Source organism: Myxine glutinosa, chromosome 9 (genome assembly GCF_964187855.1).
Source record: "Myxine glutinosa chromosome 9, kmMyxGlut1.1, whole genome shotgun sequence".
In the NCBI taxonomy this organism is placed as follows: domain Eukaryota; kingdom Metazoa; phylum Chordata; class Myxini; order Myxiniformes; family Myxinidae; genus Myxine; species Myxine glutinosa.
In genome coordinates this window covers 117,350,060-117,363,062 of record NC_136269.1, presented here as the reverse complement: position 1 = coordinate 117,363,062, position 13,003 = coordinate 117,350,060, and the positions used below count along the sequence as shown (strand labels likewise).

Genomic DNA, 13,003 nt, shown 5'->3' with positions numbered 1-13,003 from the left:
ATTAAAAAAGCCAGTCGCTGTCTGTGCATCCTCTGTCATGCGAAGTCCTTCCTTGGCACCACTGTACTCCTCACCACTTACAAAGCTTTCATCCGCAGCTTTATGGAATACTGCTCTCCCCTCTGAGCTGGTGCTCCTGCCTCACACCTAGATCGGCTTCACGGTGTAGAAACCAAAGCTTTTAGAATCATTGGTATCTCCCGCGATGAGGCTGATTCTGAGGGCCTTTCACTTGCTCACTGCAGGCAGGTTGGTGGTCTATTGTCTTCTACCGACTCCTCTCCGGCCTTGGTCCCCCTGCACTGTCTGTGCACTGTCCCCCAAATATTCCTTCAGGATGCATAAGATCTGCCAGAAACTCTCGTCTGGTGAAACTTCAAAATCAAGACTCTCTGCTCACCTTCACTCTTTCATTACCTTCGCAAAAGCGGAAGGTTATGTTTTGATCGCTGTGTATTTATTTGTATGTCTGTGTGTGTGTGTGTATGTTATTCGCATAACTCAAAAAGTATTCAACCGATTCGCATGAAATTTGGTGGGATGATAGGTTATTATCCGGGAACCATTTGATTAGATTTTGGAATCGATCGGGTCAAAGGTCAAGGTCAAGGTCATGAAAAGGTCAAAATCGTCTTTTTACCATAGCGCGGTCAATTTGTGTCCAATTTGTATGAAACTAATGCCAAAATGCTTTGCTACACAGATCTTGTAGTCTTTTATTTTGGCAACAAAAGTAGCTGCGGCGAAGGTATGCGCTCTACCGAGTGCCCGTTCTAGTTCCTCCTTTTCCCCGCATATGGAACAAACTTCCATACACTCTTCAATCCCTCTCCTCCCTCTAGGTCTTCAAAACAGCTGTTCACAACCATCTTTTACCTTCCCCCATCCAAAACCTTGATCTTTTCTACCCCCGTTAATCCACCCGAAATCCACCTCTTTCAAATTCCAACTTCTTTCCAGAATGTCCTTGTAGTGTCCATCTTGTTTATCCCGTGTACCCCGCCCCAGCCCTCTCCCTTCCACAGATCTCTTGATTTCCCTGTTCCCTACTGTTTTTGTGCTTCCCTCTCTCTCTCCCCCTCTTGTCTCCTGCTCCCTTTATTATATGTTCTATGTGTCAGCTCTTACACGAGCCTCAAATGAGTATCGAATATAGAGCTGTAAAAAAAAAAAATTCCGGAAGTTTACCGCCATTAATGCAGCATCTTTTACACCACCTTATTTAACATGTTACATTAGTTATTTGTGCCTGTTATTTGTGTCCTTTATGATATCCTTAAAAACAGTAAGTTTTCTGTTTGGAATGACGTTCAATTTTGTTTGACTGCCAGACAGGCTAAGACAGGAACGAAGGAATGCATTTTCACACCCATGTCCGAAGGAAGCGGTTCAGTTTGGCATTTTTAATACGGAATAGACAAAGCCTAGAAATGAATAAAACCTCTTAGAACCCTTTAGAATTATCCTTTAGAACCCATTAGAATAACCCTTTAGAACCCTTAGAGCTTAGAATTATCCTTTGGAACCTTTTTGGAATTAAACATGGTTGTTTAGAAAGGTTCTTCTTCATTTTTGACTGAGGGATGTAGCCGAATATTGAAGCGGCTTCACCGCTTAAAAATTATCGCACTCCTCTCTGCTCATGTCTGGTGTATAAGGGTGTCGTCCAGAGCTGCTTTTGGGTTACTTAAATAACACTAAACTTCCGGATTTTTTTGAACGATCATTAAAATCATTGTCTTATTAAAATTGATACACAGTACTGTTTATACTATATGTGAACACTGCAAGGGGTATCGTATTATATGAACTCTCTAGTTGGAAGTACTCAAACCTGATTAAGGGTGTACTTTAGGAAGTAATCTCGTGCATTTTAATTGGATCTGATGCTTATGGATGAGTTTGTGTACATATACTTGTGTGTTTGCATATATATACATATATAGATAGATATAAATAAATAGATATGTATATACTGTTTAAGAATAGAATTCTTGAACCAACTTATAGCTGCTGCAACTCTTTCTCCCTAACTTGCATTCCAGAGCTGCGTGGGATAGATATAGCCGTGAGCAGCACCACGACTTGGCTTTTGCTGCCAGGGGGTGGTATTGCACGGCGCGTTGGCATACGGGCTACAAACCATGCTGGGGACTACTGGCGTCGCATGCCAGGCTGTTTGTCAGCCATCACAGGTCAGCATCACAGGAAGGATTTCCACTCTAACCTATTTATAATTACCTGTGCTTTCCATTTTCCCGCTGGCTTTCATTTAACACTTTATGCTTCTTTCTGCCTACATAAGCTACACCAAATAAGGCTCCAACAGTCTCTATTTGTTGTGTTCCAAGCCTAGTCTCATGGAAGAGCAAGGTGATAGAGGATAGTAAATAATGCACTGACAGTGGGTAAGACAATAAGCAGACACAACAATGGGTTGAAAAAAACATTAGGAGGAGATGGAGCGGGAGGATAAGCACAAGAGCAGGATTTGAAAACGTGGGTAGTGATACAATCTGGGCCTGACAATTTGATGCCTTCAATACACTCGTGCGTGCATCACCATGCCAGTTTTTGGTCTGACTATCCTCAGAGCATGGGGGCTTTATTTTTCGAACTCCCCGGTGATACGCAGTCAATTATGGAGGGGAGGCACTGCTGGCTTCGTCTGCCGAACATGTTCTTCATTCCATCTTCCTTTATCTTTTCATCCTCATTTACAACACACCTTCCACTACTAGTCTTTTTTTCATGCATCAACATTTGGGCTGTATTTTCAAGAAGAAGAGGGCACAGCGAGCCATTCTGTCAGCAAGTGTTGACTGTATCAACAGATTTTGTATTTTTTTCTCTCGCATCTCAATATAACTGCTTTATATAATAAAAAAAATAAAAATAATAACCACCTTTAGAGGCCATTTTTCCCCGCAAAGCGGGGGTTGGCCTTTTTCGGGAACCGTGGTTGTTGTTGTTTTTCGGTCCCCTTTTTGAAGCAATGTTTTACGGCCGGATGCCCTTCCTGACGCCAACCCTTTTTGCCGCCTTTAACGACAAACAGGGAATTACCAGTGAACTGGTACTCAATGTCGGATACTGGCTTTATGTCGGATACTATTGGGGGAATCAAAATGTGGTTTAAACACCATCCGCACTGTTCACCGACTGTATCACGGGAACATTCTGGAGCCCCGTCGCCCATCCAGCACAATGTCAATCACAAGACCACAAGTTAACATTTTATTGGTGTGATGTACCCCAGGAAGGGTGGGGTAGAACACGCCGGTGACACCACGGATTGCTAGTGAATACAGGATATTGGGTGAAATTAAAATATTATTAAACATCAATGCTATCCAGCTAACACACTAATGTTGGGCGACACACCCAACCCAACCTGTCCACCAAGTTCCGTCCGAATCCGTCCACAACTTCTTGAGATATCGTGCCGTTTTTTGCCGTATCTCTCAATGGTGAAGATTCACTTAAATAATTATCAGATCCATGTCCGGATCTTCACCAAAATCTAATAATTTTGTTCTTGTGACATACCCAACCTCTTCAACAAATTTTGTCTGAGGCCGTCCGCAACTTTTTGAGATATCCTGTTCACAAACAAGCAAACGGACAGACAGGGGTGAAAACATAACCTCCATCCACCTTCGGCGGCAGAGGTAAAAATGCAGTACTAAATTGTGTGTACCTCTGCATTGTGTATCTCAATTGTGTGTGTGTATCTCATTTATTGAAGCATCATTTTCACTTGTGATTGCTATAATTCAGCACGTGGTTACTGGTTGCATCATTCCCAGGATGCCACTAAGGCACCCTTGTGTGATTGGGCAGAAATTTGGAATTTATAATTGCGTCATCTTTGCCAAAAGACATGGAATCTTTAACATCTACCAGATAATGCTAGCAGACAGGAAACCAAGATTAATGTTAAGTTTATCTCTGAGTTATTCTCTCTTTGTATCTCAACCTCAAGATCCCACTGTGTCCTTTGCGTAGAGTTGGTGAGCTATCACCAGCACTCTGGCCAAATTCCTGCTTTAACCTCCAGGGGGCACTGCATCTGCTAGTGGGACACCTCCAAAATTGATGTAAACCAGCAACCATGTGCTGCACACAAAATTAAATGAAATCTCAACCTCATCTTGTTCTTCTCCCCGTCCACCCTCACTCAGTGAATGAGACAGATGAAGTGTGGGGTGTGAGCCCCAATGGATCACTCCTGCGCAGGTTCACGTGCACCATTCGCTTTCCTAAGGACAGGGAGGAGCAATCGTCCCCATGGCCTTCCGCACGTCTGGAAGGCCTCCACTGCCAAGACATTCTTGGAGATGATTGGGAAGTTTTGTGATGGCGGTTGCAATGGTATGGTTGGAAGACTTGTGGCTGCAGTTGCCATTGTGATATGTTGTGTTGTTTAGGTTGACAACATTGCCTGAAACTCTTCAACTTGGCAAAGTGAAAGCCTCCCAAAGCGTTATGGCCATGATTGTACACGTTTCACATCCTCTCTGAACTTGGAATTCCAGACGTATCATTTATCTCAGAGCAGCCTGCTTTGATGTCCACTAGGCTTTGACTACATGAAGTTTACTATTGTCGCTACTACTACTGCTGCTGCTGCAACGACATTATCATTAGCCTTCCATTTTGCCAATGAGGTTTTATTTTACAGTCTGACTCGTATGAAGTAGTGAGCAATGCATTTTTCAGCAGGTGGTGTGTAAAGATGAACCTCCTGGTTTGTCTGCTGCTGTGCTTGACTCTCACAATCTGCTGCTGTCTTGACTCAAATTGTCACAATTGCAGTCAATGAGAGGGATGTGTTTGAGTAGATGATTTGATGTTTGTGCAAAGTAAGGACTGTGAGCTAAACAAAATCGAAATGGCAGTGGTTTTATTTTATGATGTTAAAAATGCAAGTCAAAAAAATGACTTTATGTATGTTTTTTATCTGCAAGCAATTTCCTGCTATCTCTGTAGTTGTACACATATATACATCATACATACATCATATACATCATACATCATACATCATATATACATCATACATCATACATCACATACATCACACACACCATCATCACACATCACACACACATCATCATCACATACATACATACATACATACATACATACCATACATACCATACATATCATATCATATCATATCATATCATATCATACTATCATATGATATCATATGATATCATATATCATATCATATCATATGATATCGTATCATATCATATCGTATCATATCATATCGTATCATATCATATCATATCGTGATATCGATATCGTATCATATATCGTGATATCGAAATCGTGATATCGTGACGTGTATCACACGTGACGTGACGTCACGACACGCCACGTGACATGACACGACACGTGGCACGTGACACGTGGCGTGATGTGACACGTGACGTGTATCGTGTACGTGACGTGTATCGTGATATCGTGATATCGTGATATCGTGATATCGTGATGTGGTATCGTGATACGTGATATCGTGTATCGTGATATCGTGATATCGTGGTATCGTGGTATCGTGACGTGATCGTGATATCGTGTATCGTGATATCGTATCATATCGTATCGTATCATATAGTATCGTATCGTATCATATGATATGATATGATATGATATCATATGTGATATTGATTATTCATATCATATCATATCATACATACATCATCACATTCATCATCACATGCATGATGTATGTATGTACATGTGTGTGTGTGTGTATATATGTATATATAGTTGTACACATATATACATATATACATCCGGGGTTTTTTTCTGTAGTTGTACACACCAACAGTGACCAAGGGAATTTCGTCGCTTGTACACCTCATGCGAGTCTGAAGTTGCCGCCGTCGGACGATATTGCTGAGAGCATTGCTTTGTATTTAAGGCGGGTGGGAAACTTGCGCTTCGATTGAAGAGCGTTCGCTTCATCGGAAACCCAATCAGGTACATTTAGCCCTGCTTGGGTCGTTCCTGACTCAAACACACAAATGGCTGAACTTAGTTACCATTTGGTTATCGTTTGGTTTAAACTTTCAATCATGCATTGCACTATCACTCCTACACACAAGGGTGTTCAAAAAACGTCCTGTGTTTTTTCTGTATCATTTGTCGATTCAAAGCACGTTCAGAATGCATTCTGTGTGTGTTTTTTTGTGATCGGTTCACGATTCAAAGGCAGAACTGTGTTGATTTTGGTGAGTTACATGTACTAGTGAAAAACCCGTCCGAATTCCCCCAGAATTATAGATGAGATAATTATCCCAGAATTACGGATGGGACAATTTTATTTATTTATGTTTTTTTTTTTTTTTGAATACTTGGGCTAAGGCTCGTAATAGAGCTGACACACACACACACACACACACACACACACACACACACACACACACACACACACACACACACACACACACACACACACACACACACACACACACACACACACACATACACACACACACGACATACTGAATATACTGAATGAACATTTTTAAGGCTATTTTTCCCCCGCTAGAGCGGGGATTAGCCTTGCGGGCCCCATGACAATGATGCTTCCCTCTTTGAGGCAATGTTTTTATGGCCGGATGCCCTTCCTGACGCCAACCTTTAGTCGCATCTTACGATGCGCAGGGATACGGTGTACCTATTCTAGATTGTGGTACACACCGGGATCATTCATCCCAGCAAGCTGGTACTCAATTCGCCGATCTCGGAAGGACGACAGCCTGAGTCAACCCACCTGGTGTTAATTCAGCGATCGACCGGGATTCGAACTCAGGATCCTGGGATGCCAAGGCTGCACCCTAACCGCTAAACTGCACCCTAACACCAGGCTCACACACACACGACATACTGACGAGAAAAAAAAGAGGCTCTTCTAAAAAGAGCCTTTCGAACAAAGCTATGCGAATGAAGTTTCACGATCTGGTTCATGAACAATGATCCTTTACCGCAAAATGAGGTGGAGATCTTAAGTTCTGGGAGAACTTCGTCCCGCCTGCTAAAACCCGCCTATGGTTATTTTCTTGGTCTATACCCTGAATTGGGGTATTTCGGTACAAGTTGTTAAAAAAAAGTTTCAGTATCCCCCATTGGGAGTGGCGCTTTGCCTTTGGAGTCAGTAGGCATAAACCAACATGAAGACCATGTGGGTAGCATAGAGAGAATTGGGGTCCCCCCCCCCAGCCCCCACCCTGAACCGCCAGGACTATTAACTTATTTCACCATCTAAAACATACCGGGCACACCTTGAGTACAAGCAGTTTTCAACTTCTTCCATTCAGCTGTTCAGTTGTACATATAAGGCAATTAAACAAACACACAGACACTTAGTGAATTTGTCGTACAATAAACATTCGCAGTTATACCTCCTCCCCATTGCGCGGATCAGTAAAGCACTTGCACTATGCCACGTATACAGTGAAAAATTACAAGTGGTCTGCACAACTGACTTGTAATACCCTCTCCTACCTTTTCCTGGGTACACTACACATTTGCAGAGATAATTTGCTTGTGCCCCCACCCACAGCAATAGATTTAGGACTGTGGAGGCCCATGGGCAGTGATTGACCGGTCATCCTATGACAATAGTTCTCACTCCTTCCTACCAACCACAATTTTGACTTCCGAGTATAAAACAACTTTTTATCATTTAGAAAACAAATCTGCATCATATAAACATTTTATTGAGAATTTTTTTTATATGCCTGTGGATACAAAAGTAACGTACAAACTGAACAAGAGCATCACAGACAACTGAGACAAGAACATGACCCTTTTTGCAGTATAGTACAGCGACTACAGTTTACATGACGGTATACGAGCCTTGTGACTAGTAAAGTCATTAACGAGCTTGTCGAAGTCTACCTTCTGCAAAATGGTGTATTCTCGACTCATTAGTGCCAGATAGTTAAGCCGGTTCTCTGTCATGATTGTGCGAAGCCTCTTCTTGATGTGGGTCATTTTCGAAAATGAACGCTCAGCATTGCAGTTGGTGGCCATCAGCATGAGATTTTTTATTTTTTTTGTATACTGAATCGAGGCTCGTGAAAGAGCTAACATTTATTTCACAAACAAATCAACCAGACAAACAAAATATACAAAAAGAGGGAGCGGAAGACAAGATGGGGAGAGAAGGGGAAGCACACAACCACAACATTTGAGAGCAGGGAGAAGTGTGGGAGGGAGAGGGCTTGGGGGCAGGAGGCGTGGGAAGGGGGGGGGGGGGGGTGGGAGAAGTATAAAACACAAGGGGACCGAAATTAGTGGGGGTAGAAAAGATCAAGGTCAAGGAGATACATAAGAAGTGCTATTTCTACATTAGGAAATGCATCCTTAACAGGCTTATCAATTATCAACTCATGCAGGAGCTGTTCTTTGCCTATATCATCGCCTTCTTCATCTTTGAACAGCGAACTGAGTATTTCAGAATTCTGCCAACTGGATAAGCTCAAAACCAAGGCGTTGATCGAAATCGTCTTTGTAGTTACCTCCGCAACCAGAGGTGGATGGAGGTTATGTTTTCAACCCTGTATGTCTGTCTGTCTGTTTGTTTGGTTGTAAACAAGATATCTCAAAAAGTTGTGGACGGATTCGGACGACATTTGGCAGAGATGTAGCGCATGTGACAAAGACGAAATTATTAGATTTTGGTGAAGATCCGGATTCGGATCCGGCTAGTAGAATTTTTTTAAGTGATTCTTCACCATTGGGAGATAGGGCCAAAACCGACATATAGCAGGATATCTCAAAAGGTTATGGACGGATTTAGACAAAACTTGGTGGCGAGGTTGGGTGTGTGACAAGGACTAATCGTTTCGATTTTAGTGAAGATCTGAATTTGGATTCGCTTAATAAAATTATTTAATTTTTAAAGTGATTTTTCACCATTGAGAGATCGGGCAAAAAGCGATTATATAACATGATATTTAAAGAAGTTATGGACGAGTTATGAATAAACTTGGTGGATGAGTTGTTTAGGTGACAAGAACAAGCCGATTAGAATTTGGTTCAGGTCCGAATCCAGATCCCGTCTATCAGTGGGATACAAAACAAACCTGTTCAGCCTGGTGGAGGTACCGAGTGTCGTTCTCGTTATTGATGAGTTTCATCGCTGATTCCTGGAAGTCTTCAAGACGTTTCCCAAGTCTCTTCAAGACGAGAGTTTCCAGTCGTCGAGAGAAGATTATCTCATAAGCAGAAGGATCTTGTGCCATAGAGCTGAGAAATTGATCAATGACCTGTATGTAACTCTGCATGAAACCTCTTCAAAGGAGAGTTCTGCTTCGGGCGCTAGACCATAGTCTGGTGGATTCAGCCACACGTTGCGTCGACACTGGCGAGCCTGCACGTATTCTGTGGTGCCAGATTTATCTGCTCTCTGCCGCTCACACTCATTAAGGCACTCACATTTAACTCAACAAAAGTTTTCAGGGACTTCACAGTTGCCACTGCAGTGTTCAGATCTCGTTTGGGATCCTGTAGCTTTTGACTGGTACCTTGTTTTGACTGGTATCCATTTGGGATCCTATAGCTTTTGACTAGTACCCATTTGGGATCCTGTAGCAACCCTGTTGAGAATCTCATTCCAGAAGACTGAATATATACCCGTTTCCAGCTCACACATGCGCTCACATAAGCTATTTGCCTGCAATGTACTTTAGGCATTTCATCTATGTCATCAGGAATTTTGGCCACTGCGTCTCTGATTTGAGGATAGCCCGCTACAAGTGCTTTAGTGATGATAGCTCTACACCAGCGCGTTGTAGTGACTCTTTTAGGTATTCAGACACGACTGCCAGCTGATTTGATTGAATCCGTTCGTATTTCATAACGTGTGGATGCAGTGAAAAACATAAACCTCCTCGAAAGTCAAAGAAACCCACAGCAGATGGACAGCATTCAGTAATTTCCTTAACAACTAGGTTTAGTGGGTGCTCTACACAAAATATCCATATCACCAGGTTGGTCTCCGCTGCCACATTGGCTTGGAAGTCATTATACCTTCTGCTCATCATAGCCGAAGCATTGTTGTACGACTACCCTCCCAATCACCGCCTCCCCCATCACGAACCACCACGCCTCACCCCGAATCCTGCAACTCCAAAAAAAAATTTAAATGCCTAAAAATTCCCGGGCACATCCAAAGTACAACCACCAAATTCCAACTCATTCCATCCAGCGGTTTCGGAGTGCACACAAGTCAAGCGCGCGCGCGCACACACACACACACACACACACACACACACACACACACACACACACACACACACACACACACACATGCATACATATACACACACACATATACAGTAGCCTCCATAAGTATTGGAACAGTGAAGTCAAATTTGCTATTATTGCTATATACTCAAGAAATTTGGATTTGAGATCAAAACATGAATATGAGATGAGAGTACAGAAGGGCAGCTTTTATTTCTTGATGTTTCTGTAAATATATGTTTTACCATTGGAGAACAATAGCACTTTTTATGTTCAGTCCCTCCATTTTAGTTAAGCATAAGTATTGGAACAAATGACTGACAGGTGCTTCTTGTTGCATTCGTTGTTCACACATAAAAGAGCTGTGAATGTCTAGGCTTGGTTTTAGCCTTTGCTTTTGCCTTTGGAGTCAGGAGGCATAAACCAACATGAAGACCAGAGAACTGTCTATGAAAGAAAAGCAAGCAATGTGGAAGCTGAAAGATTAGAAGAATTAAATTAGAACCAAAGCACAACAACTGGACAGAGCAAATACAACAATTTGAAAGTTCTTGAAAAAAAAATCATCACTGGTGTACTTAGCAATACGACAACGGCAAGGTCGGCCAAGGAAAACAACTGCAGTTAATGACAGAAAAAAGGGGAAACGAGTACAGATACATTCAAAGTACACCGCCCCCATGCCAAATAATTAAATATCCTCCAGCGCGGCATTGCCGGGTTTGTTACGGCATTTGACCACGGCATTTGTTTGTTTGTGCGGCATTGTTACGGTTTTCGCGCGACCCTCCGTTCCCTTACCAAGGGGAGATTAAGCCCCTTGTTCTTTTTGGGTCGTCGCAACCGCGAGACTTGAGTCGCCACTTCCGGTCAGACGCGGGACAGGGTTTCGGGACAGTGTTCGCACGTACCTAAGTACCTACGCCGCCGCGGAAGCAGGGATCAAGTCTCGCACGAACCACGCGTAATTTGAGTGCACCCGAGCGGATGGCGCACCACGTGGTCCGTGCAATTACCTTGTTATGGGAACCCGATTAGAGCGATATAATTCGTACCACGCTTAGTCAATAGATGGAAATGACGGGAACGATCAAATAGAAGGAAGAACACAGGTTTATTTACAGCTATACAAGGCACTTAAGCAGTCTTCGCTTATTACCCAGACAATGGGCCCGTTCACACTCACAGGGGGAATGAAGGAAGGATGGTTCATGCGCTGAATGCGCCGGCTTTGTTGTTCAGGAACAGCTCGCCCGGCATGGCCCTCTGCGGTCACAGCACGTCCCTCGACAAAGGCAGGCAGGCAGGCGGGAGGGATCCTCACAGCGCGTATCTCGAACAAAGGCAGGCAGGCGAATATGCGCGTCTCTCGCCCGGCTCGGCGGTTCTTCACAGCGCGATTTATATAACGGCGCGCTTTCACTCTCGCAACTCAATTCAGGATCTGCCTCAAGCTCAACCGAGCATTTAACTTGCAACTCGGTTCAACACAGCGTTTCAAACTGATAACTCAAGCTCATCACTCAGTGCAGGTCCTCCTCAAAACTCTCACTTGTTCAGCGCACCTCTCCTCAGAACTGGCAAGCGCCTCTCCCCATAACTGAGGTGGGGGCTTTTGGGCACAGGGTTATATGGTTCCGCCCTGGCCCGTACCGAATGTTCCAAACCACGCCTTTTGCTGCAGTGCTAAGCCACTCCCCTCGAGCCCTGATTGGCGGCTCATGCTTACCGGTCACTCCCACTTCTTCTGTCCCGCCTTCCTTCGGCCTGCATTGACTTGTCAGGCCGGCCTCGTGGTAATGTGCGCCAAAACTCAAAGCATTGAGGCGGCATAAAGCATTGGAAGGAGACCTAACTCTCATTATTCTACTCAACGCAAAACTAACACAGGAAAAGGACTACGCTTACATTTACTATGAAATAACTGAACAATTGCGAGGCTACATGTTGTAGTGTGACTAAACTATGAAGGGAAAATTAACCTTTATTGCAAAAACACAGAACTGCAACAATATCCTCCAGCGCGGCATTGCCGGGGCGCCTTCAGCAGCTCATAGAGACTGTATTGGGTGAGAGAGGTGTACAATAATTGATTGGTTAATTGCAGAATTAAAATCAATAAATGATCATCATAAAATATTTTCTTAATCAATTGGCTAATGGCATACTTAAACCACTAGTACTTCATCCGAAGCTGTAACTTTTTGAAAATTAATTAAATAAGTCATTAATCAAAAAAATAATAATAATTAATGGATTAATCAATAGATAATTAATCGATTAATTCATTAATCAATAAATCAAAAATATCCTTTATAGCCACATAACTTGGTCACTGTCATGTCCAAATATCAGCTTCCTTGCTCAAATTGTGTCTGGGATATTGCCCAGATGAGAAGGAAAATAAATAAATGACTAATAATGAAAATAAATAAATAATAATCATTTTTAAAAATAAAAAAATCAATTGGCTAATAAACCACCACCATTTAGAATCTGTATCTGTAATCCGAATCTGTAACTTTTTTTTAATTTAAATTTTGTCATTAATTGAATAATTAAATAATTAATCGATCAATTGATTCATCAATAAATCAAAAATAGCCTTTACAGCCAAATCACCTGGTCATTGGCATGTCCAAATATCAGCTTCCGAATTCAAAATGTGCCTGAGATAATACACAGAAGAGAAAGGAAATGTAGAAGAACTTAATTAATTGGTAATAATTAAGTAATT

The 13,003-nt window shown here is 42.5% G+C and overlaps 1 protein-coding gene across 1 annotated transcript in view; it reads left to right on the top strand.

The window, feature by feature from the left end:
- Positions 1-6,312, top strand: part of TECPR2 (tectonin beta-propeller repeat containing 2) — a 133,111-nt gene extending 126,799 nt beyond the window's left edge. Inside the window, exons 19-21 of the mRNA XM_078784804.1 lie at positions 2,046-2,195; positions 4,185-4,994; positions 5,824-6,312. Coding sequence (XP_078640930.1) covers positions 2,046-2,195; positions 4,185-4,360 — 326 coding nt within the window. The 3' untranslated portion in view covers positions 4,361-4,994; positions 5,824-6,312. The remainder of the gene's footprint in view (positions 1-2,045; positions 2,196-4,184; positions 4,995-5,823) is intronic.
- The last annotated feature ends 6,691 nt before the right edge of the window (positions 6,313-13,003 follow it).